The following is a 22,361-nucleotide window of genomic DNA, read 5'->3' as shown; positions in this document are numbered from 1 at the left end:
GGTATATTTTAGGTATAGCAAACACAGCTAGCTAAATATGGCTAGCCTGGCTTGTAGAGGTACTAGCAAGCCTCGTTATGGCCGACTCGATCAAATTGTACTTTACTGAAAAACACTTCCTTGTGATAAAAGTTATATTGACAGTTAGCTACCGACCGCAAAACAACTTACTTTTTTGTCATTTGCCCTCCTGAGTCCTGTTCCAGCTGGTCTAGGCTGCCGCCGCTGCTTGCTGGTCTCGCAACTCCTCTTCAGTTTATTCCGGCACAAGTAAATAGGGCTGTGTGTTCCTATGTAAAAGAACATCAAAACTGTTTCATCGTCCAGCTCTTGTTGGAAAGAGGAATCATCAGAAGCAGCCATTGTAATTATTTAGCCATCTCGGATCGACAGTGCACTGTAACATGGCTCCAATGAAACTGTAAACGGGTACCGCCCCCGTTTACAGGGACAAGGGACAATGAGGAAAATGAGTCAACCTAGATATGCTGCAACATCGTTGGGAGAAGTCCAATGGCTCTATTGAAGAAGGACAACCATATCTACTCCCTGAGTGATCGTGCAATTGGCGAAACACAAAGGCCACAATAATTGCTACAAAACATGACTCCATTTTTTTTTAGATCAGGCAGTAGGCTCAATCAACCAATGATGTCATTGGTTGAACTCTCCCAGCGCGAAAATAAAAAAGACAGGTATAGTGCAGAATTATGTCTGAAACACCCTCTCATCAATCAGAATGATGTAGGGAGACTGGAAAAACACCCCAAACTGTCTAGCGGTGAAGTTTACCTTTAATAGATCTGTCTTTTCTTGTCTTTCATAAGAATCTTTTAACGCTGACATTTATTTTTGTCATATTATTAAGAGACAAATTACATCTACATTTGAGTCATTTAGCAGGCGCTCTTATCCAGAGAGCAAATGACAGTGTGTCTGAACTGAAAGGCTGCGTGGCTCAGAGCCGGCTGCTGCTGTCTCGTCAAAACACAAGCACAAACTAGATGGTAACTTTACATGAAGTAAAGATGTGGGGCTTGCTTTAGATCTTTAAAAGTTTTTTTGTGGTAGTGTAAGAAGTTGACATAGTTTTACTTTAATAAATAAAGCAAAGCAGTTACATATAGTCAAAGTTAAATTTACAAAAATAATTGGTTTGATTACTTTGATAGGCTACTATATCAACCTTATTACTTTGGTTTGTGGCACAATCAGATCACGAAATGTCTAAACTACAGTTGTTGAGTGTGAAAACTGAAAGAATAAAGACAGGACAAAGTGATCTTCTGTCAGAAGATGGGAATAAAAGGCAGGATCATGTGGACAACACTTTTAGGAAAGCAAAGCAACGCAGAATAATAGATGCACAATTTTATTTTGTAAAACCTTCAGTGTAAATTAAGTTGGATTTTAGTTGAATGTTGATGTAATGATTAGACTATTTTAGGCTATTATTTAGAGAGAGAAATATGATGGTGCATCTAGTGATGAAAGCTCTTTAGAAGTATTTGTTTGGTATTTGAAGAACTATGTAGAATAGGTTCGTATGTAGACCTACTGATAGCTAGCTGTAGTTCTATCTAATTAAACAAACTAACAGTGATCGCTGAAAAGTACATTTCCTGAAGAAAATGTGATGTACTAGCTAGCTTATTTTAAAGTATGTATGGTTTTGAAATAAGTTATAGTAGTGGTAGTGTCTACAGTATTAATTCATGGTGAATAGTTATAGTTGAACATGTAGGTCGATGAAAATATTGATTGATTGATTGATTGGTTGATAGGATAGGATAACCTGAACATGTGAACGTTGGTTTGTTGTCTCTAGCTTGAATAGTTCAAGAGTTGCAATTATTGTTGATGGATATTATACTGTATGCTAATGTATGCACATTTAAGTACTTATTTTACAGTGCCTTCAGAAAGTATTCACAATTTAATTTAAAATATGTAGAATCTATGAGAATAGAAAGGTTCAGAACGTTTGTGAAACATCACAGCACAGTTGAAAAATGTATGGTAAATATAAATAAAAACTGGATGGTGTTCAGAGATAGATGGGAGGGGTTGAGTGGAGCTGAAGGATGGGACTAAAAACCATCATAAGATAACTATTGTAAAATATACTGTGCCCGTGAACTGTATATAGTATGTATAAGCTGGAAGTAGAAGCCTACGTTTTGTTGTCCATTAGTTTACTCCAATTAGGGGAGGGTTAGGGGAAAATAATAAATGAAAAATATAAAAATATATGTTATGTATATATATAAAAATACAAATAAAATGTATATGGGGGATTGAAAATGATGCAATTACATTGATGGAAATCACAATCTATCTGTGATATTAAAGCTGATCTACCCCTTAATTAAAAAATAAATAAATAAAGTATTCACACTTGTCTTTTTCCACATTTTGTTGTGTCACAGCCTGAATTTATAATAGATTAAATTGAGATTTTGTGTAGCTGGTCTACACACAGTACCTCATAATGGAAAAGTGGAATTATGTTTACTACTAATTCATTTAAAACGAAAAGCTGAAATGTCTTGAGCCAATAACTATTCAACCCCTTTGTTATGGCAAGCATAAATAAGTTAATGAGTAAAAATGTGCTTCACGTGTCACGTAATAAGTTGCATGGGCTCATCTCTGTGTGCAATAATAGTGTTTAACATGATTTTTTAATGACTACCTCATCTCAGTACCCCACACATACAATTATCTGTAAGGTCCCTCAATCGAGCAGTGAATTTCAAACACAGATTCAACCACAAAGACCAGGGAGGTTATCCAATGCTTCGCAAAGAAGGGCACCTATTTGTAGAGCATGGTGAAGTTATTAATTACACTTTGGATGGTGTATCAATACATCCAGTCACTACAAAGATACACTCGTCCTTTATAACTTAGTTGCCGGAGCGGAAGGTAACCGCTCAGGGATTGCACCATGAGGCTAATGGTGGCTTTAAAACTGTTACAGAGTTTAATGGCTGTGATAGGAGAAAACTGACGATGCCTCAACAATGTGGTAGTTACTCCACTAAACTAACCTAAATGAAAAGAAGGAAGTCTGTACAGAATAAAAATAATCCAAAACATGCGTCCTGTTTGCAATAAGGCACTAAAGTAAAACTGCAAAAAATGTGGCAAAGACATGAACTTTATTTCCTGAATGGAAAGTGTTATGTTTGGCACAAATCCAATACAACACATCACTGAGTACCACTTTTCATATTTTCAAGTATGGTGGTGGCTGCATCATGTTATGGGAATAAACATACACTGCTCAAAAAAATAAAGGGAACACTTAAACAACACAATGTAACTCCAAGTCAATCACACTTCTGTGAAATCAAACTGTCCACTTAGGAAGCAACACTGATTGACAATAAATTGCACATGCTGTTGTGCAAATGGAATAGACAAAAGGTGGAAATTATAGGCAATTAGCAAGACACCCCCAATAAAGGAGTGATTCTGCAGGTGGTGACCACAGACCACTTCTCAGTTCCTATGCTTCCTGGCTGATGTTTTGGTCACTTTTGAATGCTGGCGGTGCTCTCACTCTAGTGGTAGCATGAGACGGAGTCTACAACCCACACAAGTGGCTCAGGTAGTGCAGCTCATCCAGGATGGCACATCAATGCGAGCTGTGGCAAGAAGGTTTGCTGTGTCTGTCAGCGTAGTGTCCAGAGCATGGAGGCGCTACCAGGAGACAGGCAAGTACATCAGGAGACATGGAGGAGGCCGTAGGAGGGCAACAACCCAGCAGCAGGACCGCTACCTCCGCCTTTGAGCAGGAGGAGCACTGCCAGAGCCCTGCAAAATGACCTCCAGCCGGCCACAAATGTGCATGTGTCAGCATATGGTCTCACAAGGGCTCTGAGGATCTCATCTCGGTACCTAATGGCAGTCAGGCTACCTCTGGCGAGCACATGGAGGGCTGTGCGGCCCCACAAAGAAATGCCACCCCACACCATGACTGACCCACCGCCAAACCGGTCATGCTGGAGGATGTTGCAGGCAGCAGAACGTTCTCCACAGCGTCTCCAGACTCTGTCACGTCTGTCTCGTGTGCTCATGTGCTCAGTGTGAACCTGCTTTCATCTGTGAAGAGCACAGGGCGCCAGTGGCGAATTTGCCAATCTTGGTGTTCTCTGGCAAATGCCAAACGTCCTGCACGGTGTTGGGCTGTAAGCACAACCCCCACCTGTGGACGTCGGGCCCTCATACCACCCTCATGGAGTCTGTTTCTGACCGTTTGAGCAGACACATGCACATTTGTGGCCTGCTGGAGGTCATTTTGCAGGGCTCTGGCAGTGCTCCTCCTTGCACAAAGGCGGATTTAGCGGTCCTGCTGCTGGGTTGTTGCCCTCCTACGGCCTCCTCCACGTCTCCTGATGTACTGCCCTGTCTCCTGGTAGCATCTCCATGCTCTGGACACTACGCTGACAGACACAGCAAACCTTCTTGCCACAGCTCGCATTGATGTGCCATCCTGGATGAGCTGCACTACCTGAGCCACTTGTGTGGGTTGTAGACTCCGTCTCATGCTACCACTAGAGTGAGAGCACCGCCAGCATTCAAAAGTGACCAAAACATCAGCCAGGAAGCATAGGAACTGAGAAGTGGTCTGTGGTCACCACCTGCAGAATCACTCCTTTATTGGGGGTGTCTTGCTAATTGCCTATAATTTCCACCTTTTGTCTATTCCATTTGCACAACAGCATGTGAAATTTATTGTCAATCAGTGTTGCTTCCTAAGTGGACAGTTTGATTTCACAGAAGTGTGATTTACTTGGAGTTACATTGTGTTGTTTAAGTGTTCCCTATATTTTTTTGAGCAGTGTAGTAGAGCTAAGCACAGGCAAAATCCTAGGGGAAAATCTGGTTCAGTCTGCTTTCTAACAGACACTGGGAGACAAATACCTTTTAACTGGACAATAACCTAAGACACATGGCCAAATATACACTCGAGTTGCTTACCAAGATGACATTAAATGTTCCTGAGTGGCCTAGTTACTGTTTTTGCTTAAATCGTCTTGAAAATCTATGGCAAGTCTTGAAAATGGCTGTTTAACAATGATCAACAACCAACTTGACAGAGCATGAATCATTTAAAAAAGTATAATATCCAAATATTGTACAATCCAGGTGTGCAAAGCTCTTAGAGCTGTAATTGCTGCCAAAGGTGATTCTAACATGTATTGTCTCAGGGGGTTTAATACTTATATAATCAAGGCAAAGGGTGAAGAATCTCAAATATAATATATATTTGGATTTGTTTAACACTTTTTTGGTTACTACATGATTCCATATGTGTGATTTCATAGTTGTGATGTCTTCACTATTATTATTATACAATGTAGAAAATAGTCAAAATAAAGAAAAACCCTTGAATGAGTAGGTGTGTCCAAACTTTTGACTGGTACTGTACAATCGTGGCCAAAAGTTTTGAGAATGACAAAAATATTAATTTTCACAAAGTCTGCTGCCTCAGTTTGTATGATGGCAATTTGCATATACTCCAGAATGTTATGAAGAGTGATCAGATGAATTGCAAAGTCCCTCTTTGCTATGCAAATGAACTGAATCCCCAAAACATTTCCACTGCATTTCAGCCCTGCCACAAAAGGACCAGCTGACATCATGTCAGTGATTCTCTCGTTAACACAGGTGTGAGTGTTGACGAGGACAAGGCTGGAGATCACTCTGTCATGCTGATAGAGTTCGAATAACAGACTGGAAGCTTCAAAAGGCAGGGTGGTGCTTGGAATCATTGTTCTTCCTCTGTCAAACATGGTTACCTGCAAGGAAACACGTGCCGTCATCATTGCTTTGCACAGAAAGGGCTTCACCGGCAAGGATATTGCTGCCAGTAAGATTGCACCTAAATCAACCATTTATCGGATCATCAAGAACTTCAAGGAGAGCGGTTCAATTGTTGTGAAGAAGGCTTCAGGGCGCCCAAGAAAGTCCAGCAAGCGCCAGGACTGTCTCCTAAAGTTGATTCAGCTGCAGGATCGGGTTACCACCAGTACAGAGCTTGTTCAGGAAAGGCAGCAGGCAGGTGTAAGTGCATCTGCACGCACAGTGAGGCGAAGACTTTTGGAGGATGGGCTGGTATCAAGAAGCGCAGCAAAGAAGCCACTTCTCTCCAGGAAAAACATCAGGGACAGACTGATATTCTGCAAAAGGTACAGGGATTGGACTGCTGAGGACTGGGGTAAAGTCATTTTCTCTGATGAATCCCCTTTCCGATTGTTTGGGGCATGCCAACAGTAAAGCATCCTGAGACCATTCATGTGTGGGGTTGCTTCTCAGCCAAGGGAGTGGGCTCACTCACAATTCTGCCTTAGAACACAGCCATGAATAAAGAATGGTACCAACACATCCTCCGAGAGCAACTTCTCCCAACCATCCAGGAACAGTTTGGTGACGAACAATGCCTTTTCCAGCCATAAGGCAAAAGTGATAACTAAGTGGCTCGGGGAACAAAACATTGATATTTTGGGTCCATGGCCAGGAAACTCCCCAGACCTTAATCCCATTGAGAAGTTGTGGTCAATCCTCAAGAGGCGGGTGGACAAACAAAACCCCACAAATTCTGACAAACTCCAAGCATTGATTATGCAAGAATGAGCTGCCATCAGTTAGGATGTGGCCCTGAAGTTAATTGACGCATGCCAGGGCGGATTGCAGAGGTCTTGAAAAAGAAGAGTCAACATTGCAAATATTGACTATTTGCATCAACTTCATGTAATTGTCACTAAAAGCCTTTGACACTTATAAAATGCTTGTAATTATACTTCAGTATTCCATAGTAACATCTGACAAAAATATCTAAAGACACTGAAGCAGCAAACTTTGTGGAAATTAATATTTGTGTCATTCTCAAAACTTTTGGCCACGACTGTATATACTTTTTTTAATGTTCAAATTTTTCTTCCACTTTGACATTACAGACTATTTTGTGTGGATCGTTGATAAAAAAAGGCAATTAAATCCATTTTAATCTCACCTTGTAACACAACAAAATGTGGAATAAGTGGAGTGTGAATACTTTGTGAAGTCACTTTATAGTACAGACAAGAGCTAGACCAGAGCTAGTGTGAACCAGATTTAGCTAATTATGCGCAGGACCAGATCAAACCAGCGCTACTGCAGACCAGAGCAGTAGTTTGGTCAGTAGTTGTGGTCAGTGTCTACACTATAGTTTTTGCATGTGAAAACTGAAAGAAGTGCAATGAGAAGAGATCGGGTGAAATATGAAGCGAATGAACTGAGACAGCTTCGCTCTATTCAATCAGAGCAGCAAGATCAATTGTACAGCCCTCCCTTCTCTTTACAGACAGGCTAACTAGCCAGTTGAGTTATTTAGAGCGCAGGGCACGATCCTGAGAAGGAGGATGATGCGCTGTTGCCTTGGATGCCTCCCTGTAGCTACTTTCTTGGTGTTCCTAATTATTCACCATCATTACACTATTGTTCTAAATTCAATGACCTTCTTCACCCTCATCATACTTTTTGCCTGTGCTGCCACATGCGCTTCTCTGTGTGTGAGTATCCATTGCAACGGCTCCATTTGGGCTGCTCAACGATGAGACATGAGAGAGCTGCTTTAGCTAGCTACTTTTCGTCACTCTAAACTCTGACAAACAGCTGTAACTTCTGATTGGTATGAGATAATTATGTTTTGGCTCTAGCAGAGAAGTAGACCAAGATGTCTGAAGTGCTGTGTTAATTCGGTTACTAAAACAGCTGTATCGTTAGATTGGTTGCAGATATTTTTGTTCCAATTTCAGATTTGAATAGCAGGGAAATAGACCAGATGTCATACCCTCTAACTTTTTGTTGAAGTTGTTGCATTTACTGTGAATGGAATGTTGGAAGTGATAATGTCACAATGGGACCTTTAGAATGTAGAGGGAATTCCATGCAAGTGGATGAATGAAGATGAAGATGGACAAAACAGACCAAAAGCCTAATATTTTAAAAAGTATAAAAGATATCAAAAAGTTGTATACAACCACACTCTTACAGACCGGTCTACACATTTGAAAGTTTGAATGACGTTTATAGCTTAAATAGTGTAAGATGAATAGCGTTCCAAATAATAATAATAATAATAAGTATGATGAAGATTTAAAGGGGAGAGTTTTGCTTCGCAAGCCCCAATACAAATATGAGCTAAGAAAGGGCTTCATGTTTGTAGAGTTACTATTTCCTTAACATTTGTACATGGAAGCACAGCCGCGAGCTGCCCAGTGACACGAGCCTACCAGACGAGCTAGATTACTTCTATGCTCGCTTCAAGGCAATTAACACTGAAACATGCATGAGAGCATCGGCTGTTCCGGACGATTGTGTGATCACGCCGTAGTCAATGTGAATAAGACCTATAAAGAGGTCAACATTCACAAGGCCGCAGGGCCAGACGGATTACCAGGACGTGTACTCCGAGCATGCGCTGACCAACAAGTGTCTTCACTGACATTTTCAACTTGTCCCTGACTGATTCTGTAATACCAACATGTTTCAAGCAGACCACCATAGTCCCTGTGCCCAAGAACACTAAGGCAACCTGCCTAAATGACTACCGACCCGTAGCACTCACGTCTGTAGCCATTAATTGCTTTGAAAGGCTGGTCATGGCTCACATCAACACCATTATCCCATTATCCCAGAAACCCTAGACCCACTCCAATTTGCATACCGCCCCAACAGATTCACAGATAATGCAATCTCTATTGCACTCAACACTGCCCTTTCCCATCTGGACAAAAGGAACACCTATGTGAGAATGCTATTCATTGACTACAGCTCAGCGTTCAACACCATAGTGCTCTCTAAGCTCATCAATAAGCTAAGGACCCTAGTACTAAACACCTCCCTCTGCAACTGTATCCTGAACTTCCTGATAGGCCGCCCCCAGGTTGTAAGGGTAGGTAACAACACATTCGCCATGCTGATCCTCAACACGGGGGCCCCTCAGGGGTGCGTGCTTATTCCCCTCCTGTACTCCCTGTGCACTCATGACTGCATGGCCAGGCACGACTCCAACACCAGCGTCAAGTTGCCGATGACACAACAGTGGTAGGCCTGATCACCGACAACGATGAGACAGCCTATAGGGAGGAGGTCAGAGACCTGGCTGTGTGGTGCCAGGACAACAACCTCTCCCTCAACGTGATCAACACAAAGGAGATGATTGTGGACTGAAGGAAAAGGAGGACAGAGCACACCCTCATTCTCATCGACAGGGCTGTAGTGGAGCAGATTGAGAGCTTCAAGTTCCTTGGTGTCCACATTACCAACAAACTATCACGGTCCAAACACTAAGACAGTCGTGAAGAGGGCACGACAAAGCCTATTCCCCCTTAGGAGACATGGGTCCTCAGATCCTCAAAAGGTTATACAACTGCACCATCGAGAGCATCCTGACTGGTTACATCACTGCCTGGTATGGCAACTGCTCGGCCTCCGACCACAAGGCACTAGTGCGTACTGCCCAGTACATCACTGGGGCCAAGCTTCCTGCCATCCAGGACCTCTATACCAGGGGATGTCAGAGGAAGGCCCTAAACATTGTCAAGGACTCCAGCCACCCTAGTCAAGGGCTACCTAGACCCCTCTTTTACGCTGCTGCTACTCTCTGTTTATTATCTATGCATAGTCACTTTAACTCTACCTACATGTACATATTACCTCAATTACCTCGACTAACCGTTGTGCCCCAGCATATTGACTCTGTACCAGTATCATCTGTATATAACCTTGCTTTTGCTACTTTACTGTTGCTGTTTATTTATTTGTTTTATTTGTTACTATTTTTCTTAACTTCTTAAAGCATTGTTGGTTAAGGGCTTGCAAGTAAGCATTTCACTGTAAGGTCTACACCTGTTGTATTCGGCGCATGTGACAAATACAATTTGATTTGATTTGACTTACTTTTTATTATTACTCATTAATTATCTATTTTATGTATGTGAGTGTAATTATTTGTCTTTCAGATGGGGGTGGTTGATGCCTGGGTGGGTAGGGCCTCCACTCTAAGTTGCTAACTCTTGCTGATCGAACAGCAGCTTGTGAACATCTTGATCCAGTCATTTGTAGCCTTGGTGGGAGATCTACAGTGGGGTACTCCAGATGTTTGATCTCTTCATTCCAGACTTGGCTTCATCCACTGAGAGCACCTCCTGCTTATTGTGCACTTCTGTCAGACCTGAATTTTTTTATTTCTTTATTACATGCCCTTTTAAGCTGTGCTACTGATCCAAGCCCAGCTTTCAGAACAAAGGCTCACACTCCATCCAACCAGAACCCTACTGGGATGATTGACGTCTGAAAGGGATGTTGATGAATGAAACTGACGCTAGGAGATAAAAAAAGAAGTGTGTCTATGGAGGGAAAGAGGGGAGTGGGTGATGGACAGAAAGACGGAAAGACACAGATGGACAGACAGACAGACAGACAGACACGTAACCCCCCACACAAACATACATCACATGCAGTATGTACAGTACATCACATGAGGTTAAACAAGGGAAGGGAATGTACTTTTTTAGAGCCTCATATTATTTATGAAAAGCATGAATATTAAATTTACAGCTGTATGTCTTTGTTCCTTCAGAATGATGCATTGGGCAGGCCGCATTGAGAAGGAGCTGGAGAAGACTATACAGTTGGTCACTGGAACCCAGCAGATAAGAGGGGTAAGTACTGGGAACTGTACTTCATTTGAGGTTTAAGATCATATCTGATCCCATGCATCTACTGCAGAGGTAGCCTGCAGAGTTCTGTCATACTATCCAGGTCTGTGCCCAAACAATTCGAGCTTTTACTTTTAAAAATGCACCTTTCCAGAAACATGTCTCTCACAGTTGCCACTGGTTATAGACCCCCTTCAGCCCCCAGCTGTGTCCTGGACACCATATGTGAATTGATTTCCCACCATCTATCTTCAGAGTTCGTACTGTTAGGTGACCTAAACTGGGATATGCTTAACACCCCGGCCGTCCTACAATCTAAGCTAGACGCCCTCAATCTCACACAAATTATCAAGGAACCTACCAGGTACAACCCTAAATCCGTAACCATGGGCACCCTCTTAGATATCATCCTGACCAACTTGCCTTCTAAATACACCTCTGCTGTCTTCAACCAGGATCTCAGCGATCACTGCCTCATTGCCTGCGTCCGTAATGGGTCCGCGGTCAAACAACCACCCCTCATCACTGTCAATTGCTCCCTAAAACACTTCAGCGAGCAGGCCTTTCTAATCGACCTAGCTCGGGTATCCTGGAAGGATATTGACCTCATCCCGTCAGTAGAGGATTCCTGGTTATTCTTTAAAAGTTCTTTCCTCACCATCTTAAAAAAGCATGCTCCATTCAAAATGTAGAACTAAGAACAGATATAGCCCTTGGTTAACCCCAGACTTGACTGCCCTTGACCATCGAATAGCCCCCACGATATGCAACTTTTCAGGAAAGTCAGAAACCAATATACACATCGTCAGTTAGGAAATCTAAAGCTAGCTTTTTCAAACAGAAATTTGCATCCTGTAGCACGAATTCCAAAACATTTTGGGACACTGTAAAGTCCATGGAGAATAAGAGCACCTCTTCCCAGCTGCCCACTGCACTGAGTCTAGCCTCTCTGGGATAGGGGGCAGTATTTTCACGTCCGGATGAAAAGCGTGCCCAAAGTAAACGGCCTGCTACTCAGGCCCAGAAGCTAGGATATGCATATTATTAGTAGATTTGGATAGAAAACACCCCGAAGTTTCTAAAACTGTTTGAATAATGTCTGTGAGTATAACAGAACTGATTTGGCAGAAGAAACCCCGAGCACAATCCATCCAGGGAATAATTTTTTTGAGGTCAATCTGTTTTCCATTATTTTTCTATGGCAAGCCCGTTTTAATAGAAATATGATTGCAGTTCCTATGGATTCCACTAGGTGTTAACAGTCTTTAGAAATTGGTTGATGTTTTTCCTTTGAGTAATGAAGAAGTAGCCCTTTCCTTTCTGGGAGTCGAGCCAAGTGGACTCTTTTGTTTGGGGCGCATGTTTTTCCTTTGAGTAATGAAGAAGTAGCCCTTTCCTTTCTGGGAGTCGAGCCAAGTGGACTCTTTTGTTTGGGGCGCTATTGAACACAGTTCATCCCGTCTTAAATTTGATCGATTATTTACATTTTAAAATATCTAAAGTTGGATTAGGAAAGTTGTTTGAAATGTTTGGACCAAGATTGCAGGTAATTTATTAGATAATTTGTAGTCATGTTGGGCGATTTGGAACCGGTGTTTTTCTGAATCAAACGCGCCAAATAAATTGACATTTTGGGGATATAACGATGGAATTAATTGAACAAAAGGACCATTTGTGATGTTTATGGGCCATATTGGAGTGCCAACAGAAGAAGATCTTCAAAGGTAAGGCATGAATTATATAGTTATTTCTGAGTTTTGTGTTGCGCCTGGCGGGTTGAAATATGATTGTCATGTGTTTGTTTGATGGGGTGCTGTCCTCAGATAATAGCATGGTTTGAGTTCGCTGTAAAGCCTTTTTGAAATTTGACATGGTGGCTGGATTAACAAGAAGTTAAGCTTTATTTTGGTGTATTGCACTTGTGATTGTATGAAAGTTAAATATTTCTAATAATTACATTTTAATTTGGCGCTCTGCCATTTCACCGGATGTTGTCAAATCGTTCCGGGATTTGATCCATAAGAAGTTTAACAAACACTGTCACCACCGATAAATCTACGATAATCGATAATTTCAATAAGCATCTTTCTACGGCTGGCCATGCTTTCCACCTGGCTACACCTACCCCGACCAACAGTATTGCACCCCCTGCAGCAACTTGCCCAAGCGCCCCCGCTTCTCCTTCACCCAAATCCAGGCAGCTGATGTTCTGAAAAAGCTGCAAAATCTGGATCCCTACAAATCAGCTGGGCTAGACAATCTGGACCCTCTCTTTCTAAAATGATCTGCTGAAACTGTTGCGACCCCTATTACTAGCCTGTTCAACTTCTCTTTCGTATCGTCTGAGATTCCCAAAAATTGGAAAGCTGCCACGGTCATCCCTCTCTTCAAAGGGGGAGACACTCTAGACCCAAACTGTTACAGACCTATATTCATCCCGCCCTGCCTTTCTAAGGTCTTCGAAAGTCAAGTTAACAAACAGATTACCGACCATTCCGAATCCCACTGTACCTTCTCCGCTATGCAATCTGGTTTCAGGGCTGGTCATGGGTGCACCTCAGCCACGCTCAAGGTCCTAAACGATATCATAACCACCATCGATAAGAGACATTACTGTGCAGCCGTCTTCATCGACCTGGCCAAGGCTTTCGACTCTGTCAATCACAACATTCTTATCGGCAGACTCAACAGCCTTGGTTTCTCAAATGATTGCCTCGCCTGGTTCACCAACTACTTCTCTGATAGAGTTCAGTGTGTCAAACCGGACGGTTCTGGCTTGGAATATGTGGACAACTACAAACACCTAGGTGTCTGTTTAGACTGTAAAAAAAAACCTCACTGTTGGTGAGCGGACCCCAGACCTCACAACCATAAAGGGCAATGGGCTCTATGACTGATTCAAGTATTTTTAGCCAGATCCTAATTGGTAAGTCAAATTTTATGTTCCTTTTGATGGCATAGAAGGCCCTTCTTGTCTTGCCTCTCAGATCGTTCACAGCTTTGTGAAAGTTACCTGTGGCGCTGATGTTTAGGCCAAGGTATGTATCGTTTTTTGTGTGCTCTAGGGCAACGGTGTCTAGATGGAATTTGTATTTGTGTTCCTGGCGACTGGACCTTTTTTGGAACACCATAATTTTGGTCTTACTGAGATTTACTGTCAGGGCACAGGTCTGGCAGAATCTGTGCTGAAGATCTAGGTGCAGCTGTACACACTCCTTGGTTGGTGACAGAAGCACCAGATAATCAGCAAATAGTAGACATTTCACTTCAGGTTCTAGTAGGGTGAGACGTTTGCTGCAGACGTTTGTGGTGGTTCATTTCTGTATTGCCAAATGAGGAGAGAGACACACTTCACACACCAGTCAGAGTTATACTTAAACTACATCTTTAATAATAAGAGCTTTGCAATAGCATTTGACTTTCAACAATTCACTATTTCTAATGAACCATTGAGTGTCAACATAATGGCTACTGAGATCTTTTATAGCAAAGATCCACCCCCCTAGTTGACTTGAAAAACCACAGATATTAGGAACTGTTCACAAAGAAAGACTTTTACTTGAGAGAGGAGTATCCCATAGCCAGATAGCATTCGCTATAAATTATCGTTCAGTTTGGTCCCTATTGGTCCTGGTACTTCATAGTACAAAAACACCAACTCATCCAATGGCATATATCAATTGTCAACTCTAGATACTCCCATCTCAAGTAAACCCACTCTTGACCCCACTCCTGGACAAGCTCACTGAGGGGAGTGAGCCTCTAGGTCATACACTATCCCAGGATAAGTGTAAGATCAGAGAGGACATACAATGTTTCCAGACACTGCCATATACCTCCCCCCAATGGGAAAAGGAGGGAGTGACTGGCGCACAGACATTGTGGAGACAAGTAATTGGTTCCCCATTAATCATGCCATCCCTTCACATGGTTTAAGAATAGGTAAAGACACATTCACATATGAAGACAATGTTCCATTCTGTCCTCTTCCCTTTCTGATATTCTGCATAGCACCAGGGACATGTGAAAGACAAGCCTGACCTCTCCCCTCTCTGGGCCCCAAGTGACTGAGCCCTAGAGAGGGAAAAGTGCAACTGCCAACACTATAGTCCAAAGGGATACATTCTAATGACAAGTATCTCACATAAGCATATTATGCAAATAAAACATCTTAATTATCTATGTTACCCAACTAATTCTGATTCATCCATCACACGTTCTAGTGCCCTCGCCAATTTGTTGATATATATGTTGAAGAGGGTGAGGCTTAAGCTGCATCCCTGTCTCACCCCACGGCACTGTGGGAAGAAATATGTGTGTTTTTTGCCTATTTTAACCACGCACTTGTTGTTTGTGTACATGGATTTTATAATGTATGTTTTTCCCCCCAACACCACTTTCTATCCATTTGTATAGCAGACCCTCATGCCAAATTGAGTCAAAGGATTTTTTTAAATCAACAAAGCATGAGAAGATATTGCCTTTGTTTTGGTTTGTTTGTTTGTCAATTAGGGTGTGCAGAGTGAATACTTGGTCTGTCGTACGATAATTTGGTTAAAAGCCAATTTGACATTTGCTCAGTACATTGTTTTCACTGAGAAAATTTACGAGTCTGCTATTTATGGTAATGTAGAGGGTTTTCCCAGGGTTGCTGTTGACGCATACCCCACGGTAGTTATTGGGGTCAAATTTGTCTCCATATTTGTGGATTGGGGTGATCAGTTCTTGGTTCCAACTATTGGGGAAGATGCCAGAGCTAAGGATGATGTTAAAGAGTTTAAGTATTGTCAATTGTAATTTGTTGTCTGTATATTTGATCATTTCATTGAGGATACCATCAACACCACAGGCCTTTTTGTGTTGGATGGTTTTTATTTTGTCCTGTAGTTCATTCAAGGTCATTGGATAATCCAGTTGGTTCTGGTCGTCTTTAATAGTCGATTCAAATATTTGTATTTGATCATGTATATGTTTTTGCTGTTTGTTCTTTGTTATAGATCCAAAAAGATTGGAGTTTACTCATACATCTCCATTTTGGATAGACACACTGTAATTATTCATGTTGTTGTTTGTTTAGTGTTTTCCAATTTCCCCAGAAGTGGCTAGAGTCTATGGATTCTTCAATTACATTGAGTTGATTTCTGACGTACTGTACCTTCTTTTTCCGTAATGTATTTCTGTATTGTTTTAGTGATTCACCATAGTGAAGGCGTAGACTCAGGTTTTCTGGGTCTCTATGTTTTTGGTTGGACAGGTTTCTCAATTTCTTTCTTAGGTTTTTGCATTCTTCATCAAACCATTTGTCATCATTGTTCATTTTCTTCGGTTTTCTGTTTGAAATTTTTAGATTTGATGGGGAAGCTGAGAGGTCAAATATACTATTTAGATTTTCTACTTCCAACTTTACACCTTCACTATTACAGTGGAACGTTTTGTCCAGGAAGTTGTCTAAAAGGGATTGAATTTGTTGTTGCCTAATAGTTTTTTGGTAGGTTTCCACACTACATTCCTTCCATCTATAGCATTTCTTAATGATAAAGTAGTCTACGGTACTACTGCCAAGAGATGAGCTATAGGTGTACCTACAATAGGAGTCCCCTCGAAGCCTCTCTCTCTCTCTCTCTCTCTCTCTCTCTCTCTCTCTCTCTCTCTCTCTCTCTCTCTCTCTCTCTCTCTCTCTCTCTCTCTCTCTCTCTCTCTCTCTCTTTTTCTCTCTCTCTCTTTTTCTCTCTCTTTTTCTCTCTCTTTTTCTTTCTCTCTTTCTCTCTGTCACTCTCTTGCTCTCTCTCTATATATTTCTCTATCTCACAGCAGCCTCTCAGAACAGAACAGATCAGATCACCGCAATGAGGATAATAATGAGAAAGAGGCAAACAGAAAATAGCATCCTCATTAGATGCTCTCTCTCTCTATTCTCTTTCTCTCTATTCTCTCTTTTTATTTTTATTTTCTATTCTCTCTTTCTCTCTCTCTTTCTCCTCTCTCTCTCTATTCTCTCTTTTGATGTTGTATTTTGTATTCTCTCTCTCTCTGTCGCTCTCTTGCTCTCTCTCTATCTCTATCTCTCTCACATCAGCCTCTCAGAACAGAACAGATCAGATCACAGCAATGAGGATAATAATGAGGAAGAGAGAAACAAAAGGAGCATCCTCATTAGATGCTCTCTCTCCCTATTCTCTCTCACTCTATTCTCTCGTTTTTTTATTATTTTCTATTCTCTCTCTCTCTCTCTCTCTCTCTCTCTCTCTCTCTCTCTCTCGCTCTATTGTCTCTTTTTATTTTTATGTTCTATTCTCTCTCTTCTCTATTCTCTCTTTTTTTCTTCTGTTCTCTATTCTCTCTCTCTCTCTCTTTCTCTCTCTCTCTCTCTCTCTGAAGCTAGGTCTACTGTTGTATTGCTTCTAGTCCAAATGGAATCAACACCAGCCGTGTGTCTACAGTATCTACAGTATGTACTGAACTTTAGAGACGACACACATCTGGCCTCCTGTTTATGAACTCTAGAGACGACACACATCTGGCCTCCTGTTTCTGTACTCTAGAGACAACACACATCTGGCCTCCTGTTTCTGAACTCTAGAGACGACACACATCTGGCCTCCTGTTTATGAACTCTAGAGACGACACACATCTGGCCTCCTGTTTATGAACTCTAGAGACGACACACATCTGGCCTCCTGTTTCTGTACTCTAGAGACAACACACATCTGGCCTGCTGTTTCTGATTCTGTAGAGACGACACACATCTGGCCTCCTGTTTCTGTATTCTAGAGACGACACACATCTGGCCTCCTGTTTCTGATTCTGTAGAGATGACACACATCTGGCCTCCTGTTTCTGTTTCTGTACTCTAGAGACGGCACACATCTGGCCTCCTGTTTCTGTTTCTGTATTCTAGAGACGACACACATCTGGCCTGCTGTTTCTGATTCTGTAGAGACGACACACATCTGGCCTCCTGTTTCTGATTCTGTATTCTAGAGACGACACACATCTGGCCTCCTGTTTCTGATTCTGTAGAGACGACACACATCTGGCCTCCTGTTTCTGTTTCTGTACTCTAGAGACGGCACACATCTGGCCTCCTGTTCCTGTTTCTGTATTCTAGAGACGACACACATCTGGCCTGCTGTTTCTGATTCTCTAGAGACGACACACATCTGGCCTCCTGTTTCTGTTTCTGTATTCTAGAGACGACACACATCTGTCCTCTTGTTTCTGTTTCTGTATTCTAGAGACGACACACATCTGGCCTCCTGTTTCTGTTTCTGTACTCTAGAGACGGCACACATCTGGCCTCCTGTTTCTGTATTCTAGAGACGACACACATCTGGCCTGCTGTTTCTGATTCTCTAGAGACGACACACATCTGGCCTGCTGTTTCTGTACTCTAGAGACGACACACATCTGGCCTCCTGTTTCTGTACTCTAGAGACGACACACATCTGGCCTCCTGTTTCTGTACTCTAGAGACGACACACATCTGGCCTCCTGTTTCTGTACTCTAGAGACGACACACATCTGGCCTCCTGTTTCTGTACTCTAGAGACGACACACATCTGGCCTCCTGTTTATGAACTCTAGAGACGACACACATCTGGCCTCCTGTTTCTGTACTCTAGAGACGACACACATCTGGCCTCCTGTTTCTGTACTCTAGAGACGACACACATCTGGCCTCCTGTTTCTGTACTCTAGAGACGACACACATCTGGCGTCCTGTTTCTGTACTCTAGAGACGACACACATCTGGCCTCCCTTTTCTGTTTCTGTATTCTAGAGACAACACACATCTGGCCTCCTGTTTCTGTACTCTAGAGACGACACACATCTGGCCTCCTGTTTCTGTACTCTAGAGACGACACACATCTGGCCTGCTGTTTCTGATTCTGTAGAGACGACACACATCTGGCCTCCTGTTTCTGTTTCTGTATTCTAGAGACAACACACATCTGGCCTGCTGTTTCTGATTCTGTAGAAACGACACACATCTGGCCTCCTGTTTCTGTACTCTAGAGACAACACACATCTGGCCTCCTGTTTCTGTACTCTAGAGACGACACACATCTGGCCTCCTGTTTCTGTACTCTAGAGACAACACACATCTGGCCTCCTGTTTCTGTTTCTGTATTCTAGAGACAACACACATCTGGCCTGCTGTTTCTGATTCTGTAGAGACGACACACATCTGGCCTCCTGTTTCTGTACTCTAGAGACAACACACATCTGGCCTGCTGTTTCTGATTCTGTAGAGACGACACACATCTGTCCTCTTGTTTCTGTTTCTGAACTCTAGAGACGACACACATTTGACCTCCTGTTTATGAACTCTAGAGACGACACACATCTGGCCTCCTGTTTCTGTACTCTAGAGACGACACACATCTGGCCTCCTGTTTATGAACTCTAGAGACGACACACATTTGGCCTCCTGTTTATGAACTCTAGAGACAACACACATCTGGCCTCCTGTTTATGAACTCTAGAGACAACACACATCTGGCCTCTTGTTTATGAACTCTAGAGTCGACACACATTTGGCCTCTTGTTTATGAACTCTAGGGACGACACACATCTGGCCTCCTGTTTATGAACTCTAGAGACGACACACATTTGGCCTCCTGTTTATGAACTCTAGAGACGACACACATCTGGCCTCTTGTTTCTGTTTCTGTTCCTCTGTCAGTGCTAGTGGTGGTGGCTAAATGGTTTAGGTGTTTGGGTGGGCGGAGCGATGATGGTTGTTGTTGGTTGGCATGGGGATGTGTTGGTTGCTCTGACGTAGCTTGATACAAAGATTATTTGCATTGTCTTACAGAGAAATACAATTTGGTCTGTTGCTATTTACTCACTGAAATACAGGCTTTGATGTTCCTAGTTTGTGTCAATATTCATTGAATAGCAATATGTGTGAATTTGCATAAGCAAATACAGCATGTGTATTAGTTTGTGTTTGTGCTGTCAGAAGGAATGAGATTGAGTGTATGTTGTGGGAATGGTAACTATTAGTCTAGACTAGTTAGTCTCATCTGTTTCAGTGAATACTGGCGGCAGGTACCCTAACAGTTAATAGTGTTGGGCCAGTAACCGAAAGGTTGCAGGTTCGAATCCCCCGAGCCGACTAGGTGAAAAGTCTGTCGATGTGCTCTTGAGCAAGGTACTTAGTGTGTATGTGTTAGTCTAAGGACTGTGTGCATGCGCGATAGTTGGTGTGAAAAAATATTTATCACAGCCCAAAACAGGAGTTGTCACAGGGTGTGCTAAATGGCCCAGCGTGCCTAGAAAAGCCATTTTCTAAATGGATGCCTCTCTCTATACGTGTGTCTGATAGAAATCTTCCCAGGGCTATGCCGGCTGGTAACAAGATTGCCTCCCTTCACGCCCCCTTCCTCTCAATGATTAGTTTATTCTCAGAGTTTAAAAAAAATCACAGTAAAGAGTCTGCAAATATTTTTGGTTTGTCTTACGCTGAGAGAGTGAAGGGAGGAAGTTGAATTTAATGTGATCTATTCTGTGCCTCTTGGTTGAGATTTTCAAGCAGAGCGATTGTGGGTATTTAGTGAAAGAGAGAAAGGGCAGAGAGGATGTGCTTGGTGAGAGAGAGAAGTAGGGTCGATATTGAAGGTTTAAAAATCAGGGGTAGACTGATGAATGAGAGAGAGGGTAGGTGTTTTTAGAATAGGAGGGGATTTGTGTGAGGGTATGGATGGATGATTTGACAGGAAGAACAGATATTTGGAGAATGTGGGCATATTTATAGAGACATCATTAGAGATGCATGATTTGAGAGCGAGAGAGAGATAATAGAGAGAGAGAATAGAAAGGGAGAGAATAGATAGAACGAAATAATGGAGAGAGAGAGAGAGCCTCTAATGAGGGAGGAAGGATGCTCTTCTGTTTCTCTCTTCCTCATTATAATCCTCATTGCTGTGATCTGTTCTGTTCTGAGAGAGGCTACTGTGCTGTGGTGGACACTGGCATTCTTTTCATATCCTCAGGCTTAGTCAGACCTGTTTTGAGAATCATACCGTAGGATTACACCCACACACTATCACCATGGGCTGGGCTACAGTAACTCTAGAGTTGTTCAGAAAACACAAACACACACGCACGCACGCAGGCACACACACACACACAGTTATGGCCATTTGTTCACCCCCTTTTCTAGAGAGATTCTTAAACTGCAAAGCACTGTAACATATGTTGGGCTCTTAATTCATTTCAATAAGAAGGGCCTAATCAGCATGAATCTGTAACAGTCCTGACCTGTTTTATGTTGTTTTTATGTGTTTATGGTCAGGGCATGTGTTTTGGGTGGGCAGTCTATGTTATTCGTTTCTATGTTGGTTTTGGTTTGCCTGGTATGGCTCTTGATTAGAGGCAGGTGGTTTGCGTTTTCCTCTAATCAAGAGTCATATTTAGGTAGGGCATTCTCACTGTTTGTTTGTGGGTGATTGTCTCCTGTGTTTGTGTATGTCGTTGCGCCACACGGGACTGGTTTCGGTTTGTTTCATTTCGATGTAGTCTGTTTCCTGTCCGTGAGTTTTACGTTTCAGTTAAGTAAGTTCATGTTCAGGTTTTGTCGTCTACGTCGTTTTCTTGTTTTGTAGTTTTGAAAGTGTTTTGTTTTGTTTCTTGTTGCCGTCGTATTTATAATAAAGATGGCTTATTTCCCTGAAGCTGCGTTTTGGTCTGAAGATCCTTCTCTCCTCACCTCATCCGAGGATGAGGAGAGCGACAGCCGTTACAGAATCACCCACCAACAAAATGTGACCAAGCGGTATGGGAATGCTCGACGGAGCAACAAGGATTTCTGGACTTGGGAGGAGATCCTGTCTGGTAGAGGACCCTGGGCGCAAACTGGAGAATATCGCTGCTCTCGTGAGAAGAGTGAGGCAGCCACAGCCCAGGAGCGGTGGTTTAAGGAGGCAGCTAGGAGACGTGGATGGAAGCCGGAGAATCAAGCTCGAAACCGGAATTATGAGGGGACACGTCTTGCACGGAAGCCCGAAAAGCCCGTGAGTAACTCCCAAAAATTTCTTGGGGGGGGGGCTAAAGGGTAGTGGGCCAAGGGCAGGTAGGAGACCTGCGCCCACTTCCCAGGCTAACCGTGGAGAGCGGGAGTACGGGCAGACACCGTGTTACGCAGTAGAGCGCACGGTGTCTCCTGTACGTGTGCATAGCCCAGTGCGGGTTATTCCACCTCCCCGCACTGGTAGGGCTAGATTGGGCATTGAGCCAGGTGTCATGAGGCCGGCTCAACGCGTCTGGTCTCCAGTGCGTCTCCTCGGGCCGGCATACATGGCACCTGCCTTACGCATGGTTTCCCCGGTTCGCCTACACAGCCCGGTGCGGGTTATTCCACCTCCTCGTACTGGGCGGGCGACCGGGAGCATTCAACCAGGTAAGGTTGGGCAGGCTCAATGCTCAAGAGAGCCAGTACGCCTGCACGGTCCGGTATTTCCGGCGCCACCTCCCCGCCCCAGCCTAGTACCTACAGTGCCTACATTACGCACTAGGCTACCAGTGCATTTCCAGAGCCCTGTTCCTCCTCCATGCACTCTCTCTGTAGTGCGTGTATCCAGTTCGGTGCCTCCAGTTCCGGCACCACGCACTAAGCCTCCTGTGCGTCTCCAGAGCCCTGTA

At 43.0% G+C, this 22,361-nt stretch overlaps 1 protein-coding gene across 4 annotated transcripts in view; it reads left to right on the top strand.

Annotated features, from left to right (window-relative positions):
* LOC139555020 (voltage-dependent calcium channel subunit alpha-2/delta-2-like) overlaps positions 1-22,361 on the top strand; it is a 304,976-nt gene that overhangs the window by 11,832 nt on the left and 270,783 nt on the right. For all 4 annotated transcript variants that reach the window (XM_071368420.1, XM_071368412.1, XM_071368429.1 and 1 more), the window contains exon 2: positions 10,637-10,718. In XM_071368420.1, coding sequence (XP_071224521.1) covers positions 10,637-10,718 — 82 coding nt within the window. The remainder of the gene's footprint in view (positions 1-10,636; positions 10,719-22,361) is intronic.

This window comes from Salvelinus alpinus, chromosome 2 (assembly GCF_045679555.1).
Source record: "Salvelinus alpinus chromosome 2, SLU_Salpinus.1, whole genome shotgun sequence".
NCBI lineage: Eukaryota > Metazoa > Chordata > Actinopteri > Salmoniformes > Salmonidae > Salvelinus > Salvelinus alpinus.
Note: the sequence above shows the minus strand (reverse complement) of the source record. Positions and strands in the feature narration are given on the sequence as shown.